Below are 27,113 nucleotides of genomic sequence, written 5' to 3' on the forward strand. Positions count from 1 at the left end.
GCACTCTGACAATGCAGAATAATTTAATTTCATTGTCACCTGTTTCTCTGTTGTCAGTGAACAGCAGAAGCACACCTGCCAGCTGGAATTCGTCTCATAAAGAAAGCAGGCTTCTGTTTTCCGCGTCGCCGAAATTTTAGCTGGGACGCAAATATGTTCTGAATATTCTTGACACTGTCTTTGTAATTTAAAAAGCAAATAATTTTTCCAATTTCTTGTTGTGAGGTGTGCTGGATCGACTCTTATCCCACTTATTCTTATAATGTTTTAGCGGTTTCTGTGGGCAGAGAAGACAGACTACAAAGTTTAAGTAGTCATGTTGGCAGTTGTGAGGTGTTTTCATTTGTGTGAACACTGCTGTTATGTCTACACACAAATGCACCTTTTGTTCCAACGTAAAATAAAAATAACCTTTCCTCGAAGAAAAAAAGCTTAGTTAAGAAGTTTAAGTTAAGAAGTTTAATATAAAATTTGCAATAGCACCTACAATTCGATTGCACAGAGTGGGAACTTTGATATCGTGCAGGCTGCAGCACAATAAATGAGACAAACGAAAGTTGGTTTCTTCTTCTTTTTTCACAAAAAAAGTACCTATCTAAATAAATAAATAAACTTTTTAAACTGTTGTGAAGTGTATTTCACCTATTGTTAGATATTCTGCTTATGTTCTTTTCGTATAAACATGTGTTTAAAAATGTAAAACATTCCCAGTATCAACATGTTTTGTTAAATGGGTGTCATTAAATCAAAGCTCAGATACTGAAGACCACAGAGCTTTCACATTAATCACAGTAATGGAGTGTTGACTTGACACTTCCCCAAAATGTCTGCAAGAAATTTAAGTAAATTCAGATTTTAAATACTGAGGCCCACATATGTAGTAGTGTTTAAGAAACTGCTCATTAGTTTGACACAGCTTTTTAGGGGTCTTGGTAATTTCACTGGGAAAATATGGTACGGTTAAGTAGAAGCCGACACCATTCCCGGAATAATAATGTTATAAACAGTGTATTGTAGATTGCCATACTAACAGCTTACTTCAAAATATTTCGAACAGTCATGAAGATGATACCAGACAGAAATCCAACATTAAATTTCCATTCAGTCACCAAGTAAACTATGTATATTACCAAGCTTGTATTGTCGAATTTCGTTCTTAAGGCTTATTTAAACTAGCAAGTTGTTTAACAATATTAAAAGTTTTTGTCGTTTGTAAGCGCAGTTATTTTAAAACGTAAAAGTTTCAAATGAGTACAGAGCAAAAAATGCCACCCCCCTTAAGATGCCTCCCATAGGCCCATGCCTGTTGGGCCTGTATGTAAATCTGTCACTGCTCCTGGGTTCCACTGTGCACTACCGGTTATGAATTTTGGCATGATGATTGAACAGAAAGTCTAGCACTAAGATTGCACAGTACCCTTCACCCACATTATGTACAACTTCCACACATTCATTAAATTGCTCAGCTCCAACCTGAAAACTCAATACTGCTGAGCCTAGTGATCTCACATCACTATCCCCTACTCCTCGAAACGTCTAGCTTGGTGAGTTTAATTGTTTCCTACCTATGAGCTCCAGATTTGCCACCATCACATGTTCCCAATGGATAACAAAAATTCTGTTTCTTACCCCTTACAACTTCCTACCACATCACACTCCATATGTCTTTGTAGCACTGAAATTTACTCAGAACACCACCTGCTGGATTTGAAGTTCATGTTTGCGTTTAACGTCCGAGTATTTTGCGTTGTCCATTCTGTCACTTACTTCTACAATCAGTCTGACAGTGCCCAACCACAACATTCTTCTCACATTGTAGTTGGTGACACTGCTCCTGTAAGTGACCCAAACATCCACACTGACATCCTGTATGGCCTTTAATATTGACTACACTGTAATGGTAGTAAAAGATCAACTTGAAGTTGCTAATATATTCAATGAATATTTTTCTCCAGTAGGGGAAGCTATCAATGACAAACATGATAACCTGCAGTATAATTTTAAAGGCAATCCATCTTAGCATAGCATGCATCTAGCCCTCACAAATTGCAAAGGAATAATGAACATCATTAACTCTCTCAAATCTTCCAGTTCTGCAGGGATGATGGCCTCAGTATTGATGTATTAAAAGTGTGCAGACAAAATTGTACCTCTGTCTGTAGCAGTAAAAAATATAATAGAATCAGGCACCTTTCCAGATAAACTAAAAATAGCGCAGGTAAGCCCAACCTTTAAAAAAGGAGACAAACTCAAAATTCGAAACTACAGACTAGTCTGAGTATTTCCTGTCTATTCCAAAATAGTTGAAAAAGTCATATACAACAGAATTATAAACATTCTCCAGATGCACAACCTACAGTTTGAAAATCAAAATGGATTCTTAAAATGTAAATCAACTAGTACAGCAGCTGTTCAGTTAATTGAAGAGATAATAAGTGGCATTGAGAACAAGCAACATGTTGCAGATATATACCTAAACCTTGAGAAAGCTTTTGACTGTGTGAACGCCACAATCCTATTAGAAAAGCTATGGAAAATTAGCATCAGAGCCGGCCACTGTAGCCAAGCAGTTCTAGGCGATTCAGTCTGGAACCGCGCTGCTGCTACGGTGGCAGGTTCGAATCCTGCCTCGGGCATGGATGTGTCTGATGTCCTTAGGTTAGTTAGGTTTAAGTAGTTCTTAGCTGTAGGGGACTGATGACCTCAGATGTTAAGTCCCATAGTGCTCAGAGCCATTAGCATCAGAGGCACTGCTCCTTACCTAATAAAATCTTGCATGAGTAACCAAAAACAGTTTGTACTGCTTACAACTGAAAGTGGTATTCATAAAACCAAAATCAGTAACATAAAATATGGAGTGCTGCAGGACTCAGTACTGGAGCCTCTTCTGTTTTTGATTTATGCAAATGGCATGATATATTCCACTCAGAGTTCCAAAATAAATGTGTCTGAAGATGATACATTCATTGTCTGCAAAAAGGGATCATTTAACGAACTAGAGACCCACTGTAAAAACGTGAAAAATGAAATTGTCCAGTACTTTAATGAAAGCCACTTAAATGTAAGCAGTAGTAAACATGCCTCATGGACTTTAAAAACAATAGTTTTAATGATGAAATTAAACTTACTTAGGTGATGAATAGGTAAAAAAAGAGTTTATTCTAAAATTCCTCGGTTTAACAATTCAAAGCAATCTAAAATGGGACACACATGTTAACACTCTAGGAAGTAAGTGGTCTAAGAATATATTTGCAGTTAATATGATTAGCAAGTTCTGCAAAGACATTGTTGTCCTAAAGACTGCATATCATGCTCTATTTTCCTCTCACCTGAATTATGCAATACAAATTTGGGTAGCAACAACCAAAGCAAATCTAAATAAGCTATTGCTACTTCAAAAAAGTGCTATAAAAATCATCTGTGGAGCAAAATATAAGGAATCATGCTGTGGCTTGTTTCCAAAAACTAGTGTATTAACTGTAGCAGACATGTACATTCTAAATGACACATTACTTGTTAAAAGACTGCAGCCCAACGTTTGTTGCAATTTTTGTCAGTACAATACCAGAAATAAACAAAAATTTTACATTAGCAACCACAGAACACTACTCTATGAAAAGGGTCCACAATATGCAGTTTTAAATTTAACCAATGCACTGCCCAGTAAAGTTATGACCCTACCCACAATGAAGCTTCAATTTCATCTAAAGAAATTCCTGTTACAAAATCCATTTTACACATTAGAAGAATATCATACTTACATGCAGAACAGGAAATGCTTCGAAAAACTATGTAAATAGTGCTAAGCAAACCATTTATTTTATGGTACTCGTGTAAACCTGTTGAATTTTCACTCACTCCTTCCCCAATGTTCGCAATTTCACTCTAAAAAGTTATCAGCTGATTTTGTGCGTAAGTTGGGCCAATATCCCTTTTTTGTTGCTGGTTATACAAAATATCCACATGGATCATGATTTTATGAGAAAATGAAAGCCAAAAAATGAACTTTTCATCCTTCAAAATTGTTACTAAGCCACAGGCTTGCAGGAACGTGCTCTCATTACACAGTTTTTCCCCCTGGCTCATATTACTCATGCACGTGATAATATCTTCCCTATATTCGAAAACGGTATTCACGCTCCTTGACTGAAAATTCCAATGAGTAGGCACTCAACGTGGAAGTCGTTTTCGTACTGTTTCATCGAGAACTGCTGTTCTTTGAGGAGATGCTGAAAAGAAGCTGCAACGTCCCTGAGGTTTAGTGAAGAATATTCGCACATTTTTATTGATAGAAGCAGCTTTAAGGATAATGAGATTCAACTGGTGGGCATAACAATGAACGTATGAAGCATTGGGAAACTTTTCCTTAACAAGAGCCAACACCCCACGTGACGAACCACTCGTGACTGCTGCACCATCATATGTTTGTGCTATTAGCTTATGTGGACAATTCCCCAAATGATTATTTATCTGTTTGATGATGGACATTGCCAAAAACTGGGCATCATGCTCTTCTGGTGCTGTGAAGTCCCAAAACCTTTCAACTGGTATTCCGTTAATGATGTTCCTGTATACTATAACCATCTGGAAACCACAGGCTACATCACAGCTTTCATCAGCTGTTATGGCCAAAAACTCAGCACCCTTAAATTCCTTTCTAATTTCCTCTTGGCAGACTTGAAGCATGCACTGGAGGAGTTCATTCTGGATGGTTTTTGAGGTTCCTTTGAAAACTGTCGCTTTCTCTAAATGCGATTTTAATACAGAGTCTAATTCTGCACTAAATCTAATCAAGGAACAAAGAACATCACGATTGGAAGGTGATTCCGTCTCATCAGTCCTGTAAGGGCAAGTTCCAACGCACCACAGAAACGAATACAGTTAATAATTAGATTCAATATGTACCTATTATCGGTAACTTTTTGGTTGTGTAATGCCACCGACCTTCTGTACCCACTGTCTAATTGGGTAGCTATATTTACATTGCCTAGAATTGCCATATTCAAAACGTTATTTACATGGACTGAAGAAAGTTCGTGTTTTCTAATTTTGTTATGGAGGTGTTGAATGTCACAGACTCCGTGTTTAGACTATATAAGATCTCTGCCAAATAATAAACAAGGAAAACAAAATAAGACATTTTTCATGTCACAACCACACAGCCATTCATGCTTCTTGAACAATTCAGAGTTAAATTTCCTGTTGAATTGGCGACTTTTCGTTTAAACGGTCTGCAAAATTGTTAAAGCAGGAGTCGGCCTACCTAGCCTCTTGATTTCTAATTTTTCTTCAAACTTCCGTGAACTGAAGGGTTCAGAGAGCAATCAGATTACTTGATTCATTATTTTTCGTATTCCCTTGTCACTTGAGCCTCAACATATACTGTAGCAAACGCTAAAATAACTAACGCAACGCACGGGAAATGTTCTCTCGCAGCTACACCTGAACTGGCAAGGTGGCGCGAGAATCCCGCTTTGTTGGAGGATCCGACAGTTCCGTTCCCCTTCCAAAGAGTTCAGGCCCTCTTCCTGAGGCTGTCAGGGTGCCCCAGGCGAAGTGTTTATACACACAAGGCCCACATGCGAGTACAATGTTGCCAAGCGTTGCCCCTGCACCCCGCAAACCCCCTTAGACACCCAGGTCCGCGTTTGCAGCCGCAGTGCAACCCCCTGCCTCTGTCAGCACGTTGCATCCAACTCTGCTGCGTTCGGCATTTGGAGCCTGGACATTTCAAAAGAGATAAACGGCGCGCTACTTCTCCACTAGTATAGAACGCTCAGAAGGCAAACACAGTTGCACAAAATTATTCCTTGGGGGTAGCACAAACCTGCAAACCTATAGAGGAGCTGCCCCTGATTTTTAGACATCTGTAATCCCTTTCACCTGTTTAATTTGCTGCATTTTCATATTTTGTCTTCTCATTAGTTAAATTCAGCATCTCCTAAGTCAACCAAGAATTTCCAGTAGGTCTTGTTTTTTTGTTATGTGACCTTCTGCTGCCTTCCCTATTTCATCTCTCAAAGCCTCCTATTCTTCTTTTACTGTATTCCTTTCCTGTGTCTCAGTCCAACATTGTTTAATACTCCCTCTGAAATTCTCAACAACCTCTGGTTGCTTCAGTTTATCCAGGTCTCATTTCTTTAATTTCCTACCTTTATTTACAAATTTCTTCGGTTTTAGTCTGCATAACCAATAAATTATTGTCAGAGTCCAGACCTGCCACTGGAAATGTCTGACAGGTGAAAATCTGTTGCGAAATCTCTGACTTACCGTTATATACTCAATATGAAATCTTTCAGTGTCCCCAAGTCGCTTCCACATATACAGTCGTCTTTCATAATACTTAAACCAAGTGTTAGTGAGGATCAAATTACACTCTGTATCAAATTCTACCGGCTGCCTTCCTTTCATTTCTTTCCCACAGCCAGTGTACTCCTTCATCCATGTTCTTCCTTCCCTTCCTCTTCTTGTTATCGTATTCCAGTCACCCATCACAATTAAATTTTCGTCTGCTTTAACTGTCCAAAAAATTTCCTTTATCTTGTTACACATTCTTTCAGTCTCTTCATCATCTACAGAACTAGTTGGCATATGAACTTGTACTACTATGTTGGGTGGGGCTTCATGTCTATCTGGGCTATGATAATGCTTTCACTATACTGTTCACAGTAGAGTCCCCACATTCCTTTTTTCTTATTGATTGCACCTGACATGTTATACCATATTACACTAAATATTATACTTTATATTATACCTTTCCACTATATTTAAACTTTTAATAAGTGTGACAACAAGATGAGTGATTTTCAGACCACAGTGTAGTGATAATGAATCTCTGGAAGAAAAGAAAAGTGTGATTGACTTATTTCACAGTATTCAAATTATGTAATTAGTAGCAAGGTCATGAATAAGGATGCATTAAAACTTACGTTGTCTGCTACTCAGTGGCAGTTAGTAAAACAAAAAATCATCAACTACTTGTTACACACTCTCAGAACCAAAAAGGATTAGAATTACCAGCCAACAAGGAAGGAAAACTGTATATGTAAGTCAACAGACAAACAAACTATCATCAAAGAACTGAGTGTATAAAAAAAATTGAACCTTTTTGCGGATGTTGAATAATCATGTTTAAACAGTAAGAGATACTGGCGCCAAGTATTGCTTTACTTCAGTTATCTAGTCAGTCCTCAGCTTAGATTTTATAAATGAAAGTTTTGATGGTCGTTATGTTGTTTTGGGACAAAATAAGACAAAACAAAACCGAAAATACTAAATTTGAAACATTGATGTGGTTCACCAAAATCTTAGGACATGTTCAAAGTGAATACTACTTATGTTACAAAATAACTGAAGTATTTCCAATACTCAGAAAACGCAATATTAAAACGTACAAATTATGAAAATATTGCCACTGGAATGTTAATGTGTAGGACGTTGCCAAATGCAGACCCAGTACTGCAATATATAGCTGTGTTTTCGTGATCGTTACTTATTCACTAGAGTATGGTATATTGGCATATTAGAGCATATTCTAAAGACATTCTAGTCCGAAATTACTAAAAAGCAAACGGCCATTACTTTTACTTCTTGAAGCCATGCTGGCAGCACGATAACCAACTATCTTCAAGCAGACACTGCCACCTACTGGGAATATGCAGAAACAAAAAGAAGTGATTCACAGAAAGCATATGGCGCTACATGTATGCTACAATCAGGCACAGTGAGCTTAATTTAAGCCTAAGTTCGACAAAAATAAAAGCCGCATATAGCATATATGCTACCTAAGACTTAGGGTGGTTACTCACATACCAATCTCTTTTGAAGAATGGACATGGAAGAAAAACGTAAAAAGCATTAGATTATCATTTGTTATCAGTCATGGAAAATTGCTAATCAACGTATGAAAAGTTCATAGTCATTATGCTTTTAAAAGTTTTCATAAGGATTTTACGAAGGAATTACTTTTAATTTTGACATGGGAGTAGAGAGCACAATAGTTACAACACATCAGGTGGAACTGAAAGACTGTGTACTGTGATAGCTTACCAATATTTGTGTGGTTCTGGAAAGCTGCTTAGAACTCTCTGTGCTGTACTAGAGAATATAATTTATGAAATTACTGTAGCATAAATTCAGTACTGAAGTAAATAATTCTCTTCTAATGATTTCAATACATCTTAAATTAGGGCTTACATTACCTGTCTGTATGAGAGGTGAACCAGAGGAAGTCTTCAGCTACAGGCTTGTCTTTGTAATTAACTTATGATGAATTAACAGGTTGCTTTATAGACAACAGTCTGTTTTATAGTGTGCAACTTGGTTGTAGTAAGAGAAATTCCTTCAAATCTGCGTACTTTCCACAAAAAAATATAAGTAAGACTACAGAGGCAAAATAATTTAATCTCACATTGTGTCTTGCATGGCAAATTAAATCCTTGTGCTTCTGAGAAAATTGCCATGAGTAATTTCAAATTCTATGCCTTTCTAGATAGTATATTATGTCAGCACAAAGGCCATCTCATGTAAACAGAAGTTGCAACATCTATCTACACTAACCCTCTTAATGCTTTGATTTTGTTTAAGTTTTAAGCTCTTATGGACATGTTTTACGGTTGATACAGCCTTTCTCCCCAAAGGAAAATATGCTCATCAGGTAGTACAGAAAGCTGATGTCTGTTGGTGTCAAGGAGTGTTTTAAGTTCAACAAATTGAAAACAAAATGAAATAGATGATACATTGTGTTGTGTCGGTATCTGGGCCGACACCGTGAAGTTGAGATGGCTGAAAAGGCAAGCTAGACTAACGCAGACGGGCGTGAAGTACTGGAACGGGATACGTAATTAATGTTAGGAAGAAAAGTACTGAGCAGGATTAATACTTATCTTTAATATCATTGTGGTACATCGATCTTGACGATACACAGGAGACTTTAATTACAATCACTGTAAGGCTAATGGCGCCTTGCTAGTTCGTAGCCATTAACTTAGCTGAAGGCTATTCTGTCTCTCGGCTAATGAGAGAAAGGCTTCGTACATCTGGTCGGTAGCTAGGTTCTCGTACAACTGGGCGGTAGCTAGGTTCTCGTACAACTGGGGCGAGTGCTCTCTCGTATCACGAGACCTGCCTTGGTGGTGGCGCTAGGTCTGCGATTACACAGTGGCGACACGCGGGTCCGACATGTACTAATTGGACCGCGGCCGATTTAAGCTACCACCTAGCAAGTGTGGTGTCTGGCGGTGACACCACACATTGTGTCACTGCCATTGAGTGGGCGACCTAGTATCCATTAAAACTCTGAGTTCTACAATGCAAAATATTTTATTTGCAAGAATACAACAAAAATTTAAGTAGAAAACTCTCATGAATCTTGACAGCAGAACAGCCATAATAACAAAATAGTATCAGGTAACAGTATTCTATAATACCTTGCACAGATCTGTTGATTATAGACTGCTTCTGCTATGGACCTGCAGGATGCAGGAACTTATTGTTAATGCATAAAAAGTGATGACACTCACCACATCAGTCAAGAAAATAAACTGCATGGAAGCAGTTTTCCCATACTGTGTATGTTGCCTAGATCATTTCATATATGTTTGAACAGCTGGAGTCAGCTGAACTGTGACTCAATGCCAGGACACTGTAAACAGCATCCCCCATGATTAAAATATGGAGATTAGTGGTATGCAGTGTACTGATAGATTAACATTCCAACCTGAAATTGTAATCTTGTCATGGTCTGTCCAGTCATCTCCGCTAAACGACATAGATTTAAAAATAAAACTATTCCCTGATCAGGTTAAGTGTATGCTTGAGGTAACGAAATGAATCTATATATATTCAAATCATGTCATTTTTCAGTTGCCATGAGTAGATAGATGATTCACATGTATAGAAATAAACTCTTTTCTCTTTTTCTCATATTTTATTATAAGTGCACTGTTTGATTTTATGATGACAAAATAATAATAATTACTTTATATCCACTTGCAGAGTCGGCGAATTACATACAAAATGCTTGGCGGAATACAGTTTCTGATACGTATTTTAAATTATGTCAACATTAAGTTAGTCAGACTAATAATGTGATTAATGTGTCAGTTTTCATGGTCCACTTTCATTTCATGTGCTTTTAGTGATGTTACTGTATTTTCCTACTTCATTCCATTTCAGTTTACACATCAGGAACATAGCAAAATACTTCCACCTTAATAGACATATCCAGAACATGCAAATTTGTCTTCCTTGCGAACCCTAAACGGCGGGTTGGAATTTGCCATCAGCTAGTGTGTAAATTTGATTCTGTGATGAGCACCTACGTCCATTAGTTTTAAAGCAAGCACCAGCAGAAGTATTTCCACAAAAATACTAAGAGCATCAGAAACAATCACAGCAGCAACAACAACAACAAAAGCAGCAACAGCAACTACATCAACAGCAGAGCCACCTCTGATACCAGCAGCGGCAGCAGAAACAATGGTAGCAGGACCAACTCCACCACAAGTAATAAAAACATCAAGAACAGTTACACCAAAAACAAATTCAGTAACGGCTTCATCAACTACGAAAAATGGCTCTGAGCACTATGCGACTTAACTTCTGAGGTCATCAGTCGCCTAGAACTTAGAACTAATTAAACCTAACTAACCTAAGGACATCACACACATCCATGCCCGAGGCAGGATTCGAACTTGCGACCGTAGCGGTCACGCGGTTCCAGACTGAAGCGCCTTTAACCGCACGGCCACACTGGCCGGCTCATCAACTACAGAGCCAGCCCTAATACCAGCAGGAAAATCGAGAGTGAAAGCAAGAGAACCATCTTTAGCAATAACAGAACCATCCACAATAGTAGAACCAGTACTGTCAACTAAAAAAACTTCAGGCAGCAGACGGAAGCCAGTGCCTCCATCCCATCTAAATTATTTTTTTAGTGGAAACCAGAAAGAGGAGGAAGCCCACAAGAGAAACAAAGATATGCCTTATTTAAGTTGGAAAAACAGAGAAATCTACAACAAGGTGTTTACAACTTTAAAACAATCCATCAGAATGTACAGGGTTTGAGCAAGAAATATGAACAATTAGACATATTTGTAATTGAAACTATGCCTGATATGCTTGCTATTAATGAACACTGGTTATCTGATGCCAAATTAGGACTTTTTAAACCTCTAAACATGGTACTAGCTAATACGTTTTGCAGATCTTCTGTCAGAGGTGGGGGTGTGTCATTGTATGTAAAAAGCACATTTGATTATAATTCTGTAAATGTAAGTAAATATTCATTAGAAGGGACAGCTGAATTATGTGCAGCACTTATAAAGATACCAAATGATGAAATTTATGTTACATGTTTATATAGACCACCAGGTGGAAACTTCGAAGTTTTCTTAACAAAGTTTTGTGACATGATAGAGAATGTTTTTATATCACACCTGAACAATTTAGCAATTATAAGAGATTTCTACATAAATGTATTAGCAGATAAGTTACACACTAGACTATTCAAGTATACTCTGCTTGAATATAATGTAAGATACCTGATAAACACTGCGACCAGGGAGACTGAAACATGCCATTCTGCGATAGATAACATAATCACTGGTATTCATCTTTACAATCCTACATCTTCTATTATTATAAGTGCTTTGTCAGACCACCATGCAGTAGAACTAAGTGTGCACACAAAAGAGGTTCCTACACATAGTTGTTATAGGCATATCAGGATGAATACAGACCAAAAAATAACTCATTTGAATAACATGGTAAGGAATGTCGCTTGGAACTGTATTCTGATGACACATTATAGTTATGGCAAATTCTCAAGTGAACTATACTACATTATCAACCAAGCCTGCCCATTAATACAAATGAGAATTCAGTGACATGCTGTAACCTGAAACTGGATATAAAGTTCAGTGACTGAGGCTAAAGAAAAACTAAGATGGTATGAGTATGATATGTTAAATGACTTGAGGAATAAAAATTAAAAGAAGAGTTCAAAAAGTATCAGAAATACTATGTAGACCTCCTAATTTCAGAAAAACAGAAACATTTTGAAAGTGTCATTCAACACTCAACTAATATTTCCAAAATATCATGGTCACTACTAGATAGAGAAATAGGTAAATTTGGGAAACATAAAACTGAAAATCACTTGCTGATAAATGGCACAATAGAAACTGATCAGAATAAGATAGCACTTCTATTCAACAATTACTTTGCTTCTGTTGGCTCCAGTGTAAACAATCAGCTTAAAAATCATAATTAAAAATTCAGAGGAACACCAGTGTAAGGAAATGTATTTTTGATGCCAACATCTAAAGAAGAAATAATTAACAGAGCATAAAGAATTCCCATGCAGCAGGATATGATGGTCTTAGTCTGGACGCTCTTAAGACATGTATACATAAAATTGCATCAACTTTATCAACAGTTACCAACTTTCATATGGAAAATGGTCTGTTTCCAGATGAGTTGAAAATTGCAGGAGTTTGTGCCTATTTTTTAAAAAGGAAACAGAAATCTAGTAGAAAATTTTCGATCCATTTCTGTTCTTCCAATAATATCCAAAAACTTCGTGAAATTAATATACATAAAAATCTGGAACTTCCTGGTATCGAAAAAAGTGATTTCTAAGGGGCAGTATGGGTTTGTCAAGGAGTCATACACAATTACAGCAGCATCCAACTTAATCGAAGGTGTCACTCGAGCAATAGATAATAAAGAACATGTATGTGGCATCTTTCTAGGCTTACAAAAAGCATTTGACTGTGTTGATATGACCATATTGCTGGACTAACTGTGGAACTATGGCATTTGGGGCACAGCCCATAATCTGATGATATCCTACTTGACAAATAGGAAGCAGTTTGTGTCTATTAGCACTACAGAGGGAGCATACAAATCAAACACCACTGACATAAATTGTGGTATTCCACGGGGGTCAATATTAGGACCACTTCTTTTTATTATTTATGTTAATGATATTCAGTCCATAACAAACCATGCTACAGCTATCTCATATGCAGATGATACCACGTTAATATGTCGCAATCCAAGCTATTCGCAGCTCGAAGTGGAATCCAGTACTGCAGCAGGTTTAGTTATGCAGTATTGTAATGAAATCAAACTAAAATTAAACACAAATAAATCTGTCTATATTGAATTTGATCTTGAGAGGCAAAAAACTCATGAAAACGAAATTTTTATGGGTGACAAATACATTAAAAAACCAATACCCGACCAAATTTCTTGGCCTGACACTTGATGCAGAGTTAAACTGGTGTGATCATGTAACTGATATTTGCAAAAAGCTATGTACTACCAAATATGTCCTAAGAAAACTGACACCTTTTTGCAACATCACCACTCTGAGGCAAATACATTTTGCACTATTTGAATCCCATCTAAGCTATGGGATAGAGGTATGGGGATCCAGCAGTGAAGGTAATATGAAAAGTCTACTTATGTTACAAAAGAAGGCACTTAGATTTATGGGAAAGAAATGTGCCAGGGAGTTCTGCGGAAATTTGTTTAAAGAATTTAAAATACTAACTGTTCATAACCTGGATGTACTGAAGATAGTCATTATGGCAGTAAACAGTAACAAAACACCTAATAAAGAAATACACGATCACAACACTAGAGGTAGAGAGAGACCCCACAACATTTCCCATAGAACAACACTTTATGAGAAAAGCCCTCACTATGCAGGCATAAAACTACTGAATTGCTTCCATCCTAATGTCTCCAAATTGCCCATTACAAAACTAAAAAAGAAATTAAAATTAGGGCTTCTAAACAAACAAGTATATTCAATAGATGAGTTCCTAGATTTAGTACACTCGTATGATGGAAGACCATCTGTCTAAAAATATATGTAATCTCAGATCTTAAACTGTGTCACAGACTGTAGATTCCTTAATCTAAGTATTGCAATAACAAATTGTTTTTATGTATAGTCCATATATGTAACATTGTTCTCTCAACCAAATTTAGGAAAAGTTGTGTAGATAAAAATGCCAGGCAATAGTAGATAACTCTTGTAAGTAAGGCTCTGACTTATCCAGAACACTGGAACAAAAGAAACCTTTTTTTTAATCAGTTGATTTTCGATCAAAATAAATAAATAAATTCACCCGAAAACTTATCCACATTTGTAATCCATTTATACAAGTAAACAAATTCGTTTGTCGACTCCCAAATGGTTCATTTTTATTGTTACATCTGTCACGTAATCGGTAAATTATGTATCGATACCGATTGTGGAACGTAGAACCACAACTGTCTCAGCAAATTGTATTACCTCCATGGTCTTTAAGCTGGACCGAAATTTGTTTATTAAATAAAGTCTTTGAATCTTCTGTCACTGACAGAGATCGATCGATATGTGTGTATATCGACATCTATTGAGTCGTCAACACATTATGAGAGGAACGCCCAGTCGTAACTGTGAAGAAAGTTGTGAATCTGAGGTGGAGCTTAGTTGCGCTTGCGCAGAGGTTGCAGTGTGTTGAGTGAGTGCCAAGTGAGGGAAACAGGCTCCTAGAAATCTAAAAATGTTTAGTTGGTTGAGCAAAGATGAAAACAAGAAGGGACCAGAACTTTTTGAAAGTGTTGTGGAAGGTCTTAAAAAAATATACAAAACAAAGTTATTGCCACTAGAGGAATTCTACGATTTTCATGAGTTCCATTCGCCGAAATTAGAAGATCCAGATTTTGATGCGAAGCCCATGATTTTATTGGTGGGCCAGTATTCTACCGGTAAGACAACATTTATTCGATATTTATTGGAACAGGATTTTCCAGGTATTCGGATAGGCCCTGAACCAACAACTGACAGGTTTATAGCTGTCATGTATGCTGATAATGACGGAGTCATACCTGGAAATGCATTAGTTGTCGACCCGAAAAAACAGTTTAAACCTCTAACAAAATTTGGAAATATGTTCCTAAACCGGTTCCAGTGTTCACTGGTAAATACGCCTGTGCTTAAAGGAATATCCATTGTTGACACGCCAGGAATATTATCCGGTGAGAAACAACGTGTGGATAGAGGCTACGATTTTACTGGCGTGTTAGAATGGTTTGCAGAAAGAGTTGACAGAATCATATTGTTGTTTGATGCCCATAAGCTTGATATATCTGATGAATTCAGAAGATCGATTGAAGCCCTTAGAGGACATGACGATAAAATTCGTATCGTTCTTAATAAGGCAGACATGATAGATCATCAACAGCTTATGAGAGTTTATGGAGCGTTAATGTGGTCTTTAGGTAAAGTACTCCAAACACCGGAAGTAGCAAGAGTCTATATCGGATCTTTCTGGGATCAGCCATTGCGGTACGACGTAAATAGAAGGTAAGTTAGTTATGTTGTGCTTTTGTTTTGCTATTGATAAAACTATTCTTGCGATAAGATGCTTTCACAATCGTATTTGTGTAGGCTCTGGAGCCACGCCCCCCTCATAGTTCTACAATGACCACAGTTTATTGGCGTGAATATTTCATATTGTATATTGCATTTCACTCTTCTCCCTCCCCCCTCCAGACAGATTAACGGAAGTATTTGATACCATTTTACCAGCACCCAAACAAAATTGCGCATGTCAACGTTACCTAGGTGTCGTGCTGTACTGAAGATTAGTGCCTCATGACAGATATTTCTTATTCACATTAGTTGGCTTCACCAACTAACAACCAAATTGTCAACTTCCAACTTAATTTCGACATCAGGCTGTGCTACATATCAGTCTGTCGGCATATCCTACATTCCAAAAAGTAAAACAGGTGTGAATTAAATATTGTAACCGTTGTGTTTTATTGCTATGTGCCCACACCACTTCATCATTGTTAGCGTACGAAACTGACATAAGATATCGGTGGATTCGGTTGACCTCTCCAAACTAATACCTTCAAAAAAGACTTCCCTACCACTACATCTAGTGGAATCATAGACGTTTACTACATAACTCTTACTGAATAATGCAGAATCTCCAGTGGATGACATGTCTTACTGGCAATAGCAACAAAATATCAAATTTGTAGTGGTGAAATTAGCTGATTGCTAAGAGTGTTTACAAATAAAATGAAGTGTACACTGAAAAATATTGTCCTCCTAGGAGTGTTTAAAGATATTAACACATTATTAATCACCTGCTTAGTGTGCCTTTTACAGTTTCTGAGTGATTGAATCCCCATATTTCTGCACACAATTAGAAAAACTGAAGAACACACTTACATAACTAATATTCTTTAACATCTTGATGAATCACACATAATGCAACATTTTGAGCCTGTAAGGAAATGAAGATAAATAGTGAAGACCCAGTAATGAATTAAAGGTTTTAGCAAGGAGTACTTCTTGACAAAGTTGCCACAGCTACCCTACTTAGCCACTCTGTCCTAAAAGCATCTAAAATTCTCATGTTAAATACATGTTCCATGGATATTTACAATAAATTTTATGTGGGATGTGTAAGCTAAACATATATGAAAAATATATTTATGTGGGTACAAGTGGGCCATTTACAGGGTTTTCTTATGTTAAAAGGACTAATTATTTCTACTTGGGAATTTTTCTTTGGCACTGTAGATTTATATAAGGAGCTTCTAAGGAGAAATATCCTTAATCTACATTTGAAAACGCTTCTGCTATCTGCCAGACATTTTATTTTCGTGGGTATGTTGTCAGTCTTACAGCTTCATATTTCACCCTTTTCTATGTCAAAGTTTGTGGATAATATTCTGAGCTGCATAGAGATTTTACCTGTGAAGTGGACATGTGTTAACCCCACACACAATTATTTTGTGCAATGAATATATTTTTCCTTAGTGGGTAGTTGTCCCAGAGTATTATACCAAAAGCTATCAGTGAATCAAAATATGTTGACTTACTGATTCCAATGTCTGCAAAGTTGCCAATTATTCTTTTGCTAGCCGAACTTAAAAAGGTAAGTAGGTCTACTATATGGTTTTTCCTGTAGTAGTTTTCATCAGTAGGCTATGTGTGCAAGTAAGAACTTGAGAACTTCTTGCTGTATTTATTATTTCTTGTTCGTATACTGTTATAGGAGGTGAGATATTTATGACTGTACAAAACTAGATTAGCTGGGTTGCTTTGGATTTGAAAGCTAGCCCCGAACAGTCAGTAATTTTCATGAAAAGCACTGTTAACTGTTTTCTCTGTAGATGTTTTTTGCTCAGCTTCACTGCAGTGCTTATTGAAAAGCTACCACCAAAGCACTGATAGTCTTTGTACAGAGTGAAACTTATCTCTGGATGTTACAGCTAAAGATACTTTCATACATTTACCATCTTCTTCCACTATCTTGCAATGTGACCAACTGCTGGTACATATGAGTGCCATGCAGCTAGAAATGCTGAGACTTAGTTCCGTTTTGTAAGAAAGGAGGTGAAGGTGGAATGATTATATGGTCCTCATAAGTAAACATGGGCGTACTCAGCAAGGCGCCCGGGGGGAGGGGGGGGGAGCTGCCCCTCCTCCTCCCAGACGATATTCACAGTTTGTCACTAGTTTACTGTTTTATTTAATAAGAATTGCTGCATGTTTTCTCGGATTGTACAAGTGCATTCTTTTATTTAAAATGTTTATTAAAAGCAGTTTTTCACTGGGTTTACTGTTTTATTCAATAAGAAGTGCTGTATGTTGTCTCGAGTCCTTGTTTCCTGAGACTAGTATGACCTGCCCCCCCCCCCCCCCCCCCCAGTTCAGATCCTGGGTACGCCCATGTAAGTAAAGGAAAGGAAGGTGATTTAAAACAATCAGCAGTGGTATAGACTGAAAAGTGGTACAAGAACGAACCAAAAGCTAGAAGGAAAAACAGTAGTGAAAAGACCAGAGGAAAATATTTACAATTTGAGTTTCATTTTTACTTCCTCATTTCCATTTAGGCTTCTTGTGGTGGCATCCTTGTGTAAAATCCTCTCTGCGTACATACTGTCAGTCTAAGATCTTTATTTAAATGAGTGCAGTTTCCACCATCCAGCTTCAAAGTGTTTTGTCATTAGCATTTTGTTATACAGAGCACAGACAACTTCAGGCTATGGTCATCTGTTATCTGAATTAGAACACCTTAAGAATGTTTTCAGAGAAACCAGATTATAAGTGCTTTCAGTGCTAAACTTGGGCGCAAACCCATCCAGACAATAGAAGAATGTAAATCTACAGCACATTTTCGATTTGTTTAGTGACCTGGAGCAGTATTGGGCTTATATTAAGTCAATATGGATTAGACTAGTATTCCAACCTCCACAGAAATTGAGAGCTTGCTGTAGCCAGTAAAAACAGCCTTGATCTGAGAGTACCTGTTTACAATATGCCATGTGAATGTGGCAAAAATTAATGCATGTAAACAATCCTTACTATAACTGTGTGTTGTGCTGAACATAGATGACATATCTAGTACAGAAACGTTGGAGACTTGGTGACAGCAGAACACAGCCTTATGGAAGTGCAGAAGGCCAGCTTTAAGAATAGTAAGACCCTCTTTCACTCATAGGCTTACTGGCACTCAGTAGTAAAAGCACCAGTAGAACTTTGTATATACACCAACATTTTAACAACCCATGGTTATAATTTTTGGAGGTGAGAGCTTAAGTCAGGGCATCTTCAAATAAATAAGACCAAAAATGTAATTTTTAATGGAATAGGTGACGCTGGAGGGTGGTTTACACTCCCCTTCCACCTCTGAGTCGTGGCGTGGAGGCAACAACTAGGCCTACTACCAAATTGCCGCACCCTGCATTTGCTCATTCAAATTCCTCCCTCCAGGTGACTTCACCCTGGCAATACAAATTAGAATACGGAGTGATGTCACCTGACCAGTGACAAGTTTGGAAACTACCATAAAGGGGGCATACTTTGTTCCTGACAGTCATCCCCTGACTAAGAAGATTATGATTATTTTTGAATGCTTTAGTTTTAATCCAGATTTGTCTAGGCTGTACGCCAAGAAGATAGTATAAAAACTTTCTCAGTGTTAATTGTATTCCATTTTCAATACCTAGATTGCAATACATACCTAAAATAGTAAAATCTTTAAACTGAAAATTGAAGTAAGATATTGAATCAAAAAGTGTGTGTCCATTTTCAGCCATGACAGTACGTGTAAAAAGCAATCAAAATACAGGCGGTATTCACCACCACCCTTGCTGGTTTTTTTTTTTTTTTTTTTTTTTTTTTATTTTTTTTTAGTGTGGTGGTGTAGACAGTGGTTTCATATCACCATTGGAAATGATCAGAAACATTTCAGTGGATTAAACTTGGGGTAACCACTGAGAGTCATGGCTGAACTACGTGGTGCATGCTTAATCATTTCATGTGTGTGTGGCTGGCTGGTCAATAGTGTTGTGTGGCTGGCTGTGTCATGGAGGAGAAATGCATTCTCCTGGGGAATTGTCAGCATTGATAGTGACACTGTGTTATGAAACAAGGCAGGCGTGGTGATTGTTAATCGAAGGTCATAAGAATAAAATTACACGTGTAATGGCATTTGATGGGTTTTCCTTATGGCAAGTGAATAGACACTACTGCAGTGGAATCTGGTTGCCATGATGTCATTTCTGGCAACAATACTATACAAGAACGTTTTACTCTCCTTGGTGGAAGCAGCAAATGTTGCCTTGATGTCACTATACTTCTGGCTGTATGTGCACGTCATCAAGGTTGAGAATACCGGCCCCATTCATGGAGTTTGAATGAAGCTCACAATGTGCAGTATTGCCCCGAGAACAGATAGTGGTTCTTAGTTGAGTGAAAGGCTTGAACCAGAGACTCTAAAGCTTCTGTAACAATCTATGCAATGACTTCTTAGACTTGTGCCATACGGTTGAGAGTTGTAGAGGCCCCACAAGTGAGTTAGGTGTGCACTATACATCAGAGGCAGCTACCCAGGTAGCTGCTTGTGTGTGGGATCCATACAAGGCTTTTTAGATTAGGGCAGTCTCCATCCAGTCCAGATGACGATGTCTATAGGAGACCCAGAAGAATAAACATAAGACCCAAAGAAATGCTCCACACTTGTGGAAGTTTTAAAATCCTAGATTACTGGAAACCTTTGGTCAAATGAGTCCCAATCTCGGGTAGTAAGAACAGATGGTAAGGTTAGTGTGTGGTACACACCCCATGAAGCCATGTACCCAAATTGCCAACAAGGCAGTGTGCAAGCTGGTGGTGTCTCCATAATAGTTACGCTGTGTTTACGTGGAATGGGCTGGGTCCTATGGCCTAACTGAACTGATCATGAACTGGAAATGCTTATGTTCGGTTACTTACAGACCATGTGCAGCCATTATAGACTTCGTGTTCCCAAATGACAAAGGAATTTTTGTGGATGATAGTGCACCAGGCCACAATTGTTCAAAAATGGTTTGAAGACCAGTGTGGACAATTTGAGCAAAATGGTTTGGCCACTCAGATTGCCCGACATGAATCCCATCAAACATTTATGGGACATAATTGAGATTTAAGTTCATACAAAGGCCTGCACCAACAACTCTTTTTGCAATTATGGAAGGCTGTAGAGGCAACATGGCTCAGTATTTGTGCAGGGGACTTCTGATAACTTGTTGAGCCTTTGCAACATCGTTGCTACAGTTCACTGGGCAAAAAGGTGGACCAACCTGTTGTTAGAAGGTATTCCGTGACTTTGTCACCTCATTGTAATACTAGACACAGAAAACTGGCTAAAACCTGAAGTTGACAGTAGTGAGATCTTGGGGAACATTTAAGCATATACTGAAAAGATAAGGAAATGGAGGTAATATATTTGTCACAGCAGACAAAAAAACTGAAATCCACTTAGGTAGATATTGAAGCTGCATGTGAGACTGTTCAAGTAAGACTCAGTATAAAGGGTTGGCATGAAATTATAATATGATTAACCACCAGACTCGCCTCCTGATGTAACTGAAAACTGTAAAGGAAACCTGTGGTTGATCATGTATGAATAGAGAAGTATGTAGTAGAAGGGTTCATGATGGGAGAAATCCTTCATGGTATACAGTCACTGTAAAACAAAACTAAGGGCTACAGGTGGAGAGATGCTGAATGAAACATGTTTGGCAATAAAGAGAGCAATGATTGGAGTCTTCAGTGACTACCATAGCAGAATAGTGTTGAAAGATCTTTCACAAAATCCAAAGAAAATTTGGTTGTATGTAAAGTATGTTAGTGTAACCAAAGTTAATGTCCAGTCACTCATGGACAAGACAGGAACTAAAACAGAAAGTAGCAGAGAAAAAGTAGAAATGCTTAACTTTGTTTTCAAATGTCCTTCTACAAAGAAAAACGCAGGAGTATTGCTCCAGTTTAATCATCATACCACTGGAAAGATGAGTGAAATATACAAGGTGGTCCATTGATAGTGATGGGCCAAATATCTTGCGAAATAAGCATCAAACGAAAAAACTACAAAGAACAAAACTCTTCTAGCTTGAAGGGGGAAACCAGACGGTGCTATGGTTGACCCGCTAGATGGCACTGCCATAGGTCAAAAGGATTTCAACTGTTTTTTAAAATGGGAACCCCCATTTTTTTATTACATATTCGTGTAGTACGTAAAGAAATATGAATGTTTTAGTTGGACCACTTTTGGCTTTGTGATAGATGGAGCTGTAATAGTCACAAACGTATAAGTACATGGTATCACGTAACATTCCGCCAGTGCGGACGGTATTTGCTTCGTGATACATTACCCATGTTAAAATGGACTGTTTACCAATTGTGGAAAAGGTCAATATCGTGTTGATGTATGGTTGTTCTGATCAAAATGTCCAAAGGAGGTGTGCTATGTATGCTGCTCGGTATCCTGGACGACATCATCCAAGTGTCCGGACTGTTCGCCTGATAGTTACATTAATTAAGGAAACAGGAAGTGTTCAGCCACATGTCAAACGTCAACCACGACCTGCAACAAATGATGATGCCCAAGTAGGTGTTTTAGCTGCTGTCGCTGCTAATCCAAACATCAGTAGCAGACAAATTGCGCGAGAATCAGGAATCTCAAAAACGTCGGTGTTGAGAATGCTACATCAACATCGATTGCACCCATACCATATTTCTATACACCAGGAATTGCATGGTGATGACTTTGAATGTCATGTACAGTTCTGCCACTGGGCACAAGAGAAATTACGGGATGATGACAGATTTTTTGCACGCATTCTATTTAGCGACGAAGCATCATTCACCAATGGTAACATAAACTGGCATAATATGCACTATTGGACAACGGAAAATCCACGATGGCTGCGACAAGTGGAACATCAGCGACCTTGGTGGGTTAATGTATGGTGTGGCATTATGGGAGGAAGGATAATTGGCCCCCATTTTATCGATGGCAATCTAAATGGTGCAATGTATGCTGATTTCCTACATAATGTTCTACCGATGTTTCACTGCATGACAGAATGGCGATGTACTTCCAACATGATGGATGTCCGGCACATAGTTCGCGTGTGGTTGAAGCAGTATGGAATAACATATTTCATGACAAGTGGATTGGTCGTTGAAGCACCATACCATGGCCTGCACGTTCACCGGATCTGATGTCCCTGGATTTCTTTCTGTGGGGAAAGTTGAAGAATATTTGCTGTCGTGATCCACCGACAATGCCTGACAACATGCGTCAGCGCATTGTCAATGCATGTGCAAACATTACGGAAGGCGAACTACTCACTGTTGAGGTTGACGGACATCATTTTGAGCATTTATTGCATTAATGTGGTATTTACAGGTAATCACGCTGTAACAGCATGCATTCTCAGAAATGATAAGTTCACAAAGGTACATGTATCACATTGGAAGAACCGAAATAAAATTTTCAAACGTACCTACATTCTGTATTTTAATTTAAAAAACCTACATGTTACCAACTGTTCGTCTAAAATTGTGAGCCATATGTTTGTGACTATTACAGCACCATCTATCACAAGGCAAAAAAAGTGGTCCGACTAAAACATTCACATTTCTTTACGTACTACACGAATATGTAATAAAAAATGGGGGTTCCTATTTTTTAAAAACGCAGTTGATACACGTTTACCTATGGCAGCACCATCTAGCAGGCCAACCGTAGTGCCGTCTGGTTTCCCCTTCAAGCTAGAAAAGTTTCGTTCTTTGTAGTTTTTTCGTTTGACACTTATTTCGTGAGATATTTGGCCCAGTCACGATCAGTGGACCACCCTGTATACTAGTGTCAGTGGCATGGAGAAACAGCTGAAATACTTAAAATTGGACAAAGCTGCACGGCTGATAGAATCTGTCAGGTTCTATACCCAAGTTGTGACTGAGTTAGTCCCTCTGTTAACTATAATTTATCACAACTATCTCAAGCAAAAAACCATGCCCAGTAGCTGTAATAAAGAACAGGTGACACCAGTCTATAATAAGGATAGCAGAAGTGCTCCACAAAACTATCATCCAACATCTCTTTCTCTTAGAACATATTCTGAGTTCAAACATCATAAGGTATCTTAAGCAGAATCTCCTCCTTCATGCCAACCACCATGGATTTTGAAAATGTAAAGCATGTGAAATCCAACTCTCATTTTTCTCACATGACATCCTGAAGCTCAAGGCAATCAGGTAGATGCAGTAGTTTTTGACTCAGTGCCACACCTACACTTATTATCTGAAGTATGACCGTATGGGGTGTCAGGTGAAATTTGTGACTGGTTTGAGGATTTCTGGTAGGGAGGACACAGCATGTTACCATGGATTGGAGAGTCATTGGACGATGTAGAACTAACTTCAGGTGTACCCCAGGAAAGTGCGTTTGATCCCATGCTGTTCATGTTGTATATTAATGACCTCGTGAACAATATTAATAGTAACCTCTGATTTTTCGCAGATGATGCAGTTATCTTCAGTGAAGTACACACTAAATGAAGCTGCACAAATATTCAGTCAGACCTTTATAATATTTAAAAATGGTGCAAAAATTGGCAACTTGCTTTAAATATTCAAAAATGTAAAATTATGCACTACAAAAAAAACATAATATCTTATTAATATAATACCAGTGAGTCACAGCTGGAACTGAAAAACTCAAATACCTGAGTGTAACACTTAGTAGGGACATGAATGGAACAATCACATAGGCTCAGTCATGGGTAAAGCATGTAGCAGACTGTAGTTTATTGGCAGAATACTTGGGAAATGCAGTCATTCTACAAAGGAGATAGCTTAAAAGTCACTTGTGCAAATCATCCTAAAATATTCCTCAAGTGTGTGGAATCCGTACCAAATAGAACTAACTAGGGCATATGGAACATACACAGAGAATGGCAGCACGGATGGTCATAGATTTGTTTGATCCATGGGAGAGTGTCGCAGAGGTGTTGAAAGAACTGGACTGGCAGGCTCTTGAAGACAGACAGAAACTGTCCCAAAAAAGTCTACTGGTAAAGTTTGAAGAACTGGCTTTAAATGAGGAGTCTAGAAATATACAACCATCCCCTACATATTGCTCCCATAGAGATCATGAGAACAAGATTCCAGTAATTACAACACACAAGGAGGCATTTAAACAATCATTCTTCCTGTTCTCCATATGTGAATGAAACAGGAAAACGTCTTAATAACTGGTACAGTGGGACACATCCTGTGTTGTGCACATCAGTGGTTCACATTGTGTAGGTGTAGATGGAATAAAAAATCTGACTTGAAACCTCCCTGTACATAAAGGAATTATAAACAATGTCATATGAAATGATCCATCAAATGTATATACAGACTGCTTTTACCATTATATGCACCAAAGCATTGTTATTTCATGTCAACAGCGTACACTGTCACCTTAACCTCTTATTGTAATTAATTTTTCCTTAGCATTAGTGAACTCTCAGAACCACCACTGTTCACTTGTAAAAGGTGCACTTGTTTGTATGGTGGCTACGTATCCCAAAAGATTTTGTTTGGCTGCTTGAGTAATAGAAAATGAATTAGATTTTGCTGCTCATACAAAGTGTACATATTAAGCACACAACCACTAACAGTGCTGCCATACAACAGAATCAGCTAAACTTTACTGCTGGGCTTTCCAGGACTTTTCTTACATTGAAAGTATTACCATGCTACTCAATCATACAAATCATTTTGATGGAAATAAATGTAGGTGCAACTTTATTTCCCTTTGTATAAATTTCTTCGCTGTCTGTCAATATGCTGACAATATTTGACTTTGTGATTCATGAAAATTTCAGATTGTTTGAAGATGAAGAACAAGATTTATTCCGGGATTTACAGTCTTTGCCAAGAAATGCTGCACTGAGAAAGCTGAATGATCTTATCAAGAGAGCTCGTTTGGCCAAGGTAGTTCTTCGACTTGTATCATTCTGTTTTTGTACCGTTCTTTGCAGTTTTTGCTGTATTGTAATTTTTTATTTTTTAGGTACATGCTTATATTATAAGTGCTTTAAAAAGAGAGATGCCAGCTATGTTTGGTAAAGATACAAAGAAGAAGGAACTGATCAAGAATTTGGGCCATATTTATGATCAGATCCAACGTGAACATCAAATTTCACCTGGAGATTTTCCAGATCTGAAGCGTATGCAGGTTTGTAAATAAGTTTTTTCTCCCCCATGAACTTGACTGGAAAACCTTTTTAGAAATTGCAAAAGATAGTTTTGTGGCAGAAGTTGCCTTAATAGTGGACAGAAAATTATTCCCTATTGAATCAAAATCAGTTGTCAGAGACAATCATTGTCTGCCCTTACTTGTGTAGAGTTTGTCATCTTTTGTTGTCTGTCCATTATATGTTTAGAATTCTCTTAGAACACCATATCTTATTATTTCTGGCTCCCCCTGATGCCCATGTCCCCAATGACAATACTCCAAACAAAACTAGTGTTGCTTTGTTTTCAAACTAATATTGTTCAGTTTTAGTTCTTATTATTAAATGCTGCTTTAGCTTGGGTAAGTCTATGTTCAATGTAACAGCCGAAATTGTTACCTGCATCCTTGAAGCTGATGATTTGTTTCATATTCTCTTCCTCCAGATTTCTGTTCAGTGCTATTGGCACTTCATTAAACTAAAAGATTTCAGTTTTCTTGTGATTTATTCTCATATTACAACATTCGGAGAAGACCTTGTTCATGCCTTCTGTGATTGTTTTGAAGACTGTGTTCAGATTTGGCTGATACTGATATGTTGTGTGTAATCCTACACATTTTTGTTTTGTTCATGTGAAATCAATCTGTCAGTGTCATTATTTGGGATTTATTTCTACCAATAATAAGTTCTGAAATAGTCTTCCTGTTTGGAACTGTATAGAAAATTGCTTGCAGGTCATAACAAAACGCCTAGTCCTAATACAGAACACAATAGCATCTTGTGACAACTCATGTGGAATGCCTATTTTATCTTAAATTACTTTTAAAATAGCTATAACTGAAATTGGGCAATTTCCCTGTTGTTCTTAAAGCCATGTCAGACCTTAACTGTCACAAGTAGTTATTCACAGAGTAGTGCAGTGCATAGAGGACTAAGCTCCAGCTTGCTAAAGGAGATGAATGGAGTTAGTGTTTTGTCATTCATTCAGACAGAACACCTGCAGAAATTACAACATATAGAGAATGGATGAACACTAAGATTTTCATTTAATTGCAATAGAAATTGTCTTGTAAATTGATAAATGCACATAATAGTGCATATTGCTGCAATTATTTCCTCAAAACCAGAAAATAGTATATAGAAATTTAGGGATGTTTGACAATGGCTGCTGCTGTTAATGTATTGTTCAACTTCTAAGTTTATCAGTTGCTTAAACTTCCAAGAATTTGGTACTGAGGAGCCTAGAGGCAAAGAAAAAGTGCATAAATAATTGGGTGAATGGTCACTTGATCCAGTTAGAGAAATTCAATCATGTCACTTAGTCACTCCTTGTGCATGTGCAGAAGTTCACTCCTTTATTGATACTTGATCTTGGTGGAGGCATCTACAAAACAGTATTTCCTGTGCAGACAGCATCTTTTTATATCTCAAAGGCATAGCACACCACTTTACAGCATTTTGCTGCTTCTCATTTAATCTTCTCACTAATCATTTGCTACATATTACTTTAAGGAAGAAGTGGACAAAGG

The 27,113-nt window shown here is 37.7% G+C and overlaps 1 protein-coding gene across 1 annotated transcript in view; it reads left to right on the top strand.

Annotated features, from left to right (window-relative positions):
- The first annotated feature begins 14,422 nt into the window (after window positions 1-14,422).
- The window catches only part of LOC126470555 (EH domain-containing protein 3-like), a 35,520-nt gene continuing 22,829 nt past the window's right edge, over window positions 14,423-27,113 (top strand). The window contains exons 1-3 of the mRNA XM_050098493.1: window positions 14,423-15,367; window positions 25,234-25,342; window positions 25,422-25,586. Coding sequence (XP_049954450.1) covers window positions 14,565-15,367; window positions 25,234-25,342; window positions 25,422-25,586 — 1,077 coding nt within the window. The 5' untranslated portion in view covers window positions 14,423-14,564. The remainder of the gene's footprint in view (window positions 15,368-25,233; window positions 25,343-25,421; window positions 25,587-27,113) is intronic.

Source organism: Schistocerca serialis, chromosome 3, assembly GCF_023864345.2.
Source record: "Schistocerca serialis cubense isolate TAMUIC-IGC-003099 chromosome 3, iqSchSeri2.2, whole genome shotgun sequence".
Taxonomy (NCBI): domain Eukaryota; kingdom Metazoa; phylum Arthropoda; class Insecta; order Orthoptera; family Acrididae; genus Schistocerca; species Schistocerca serialis.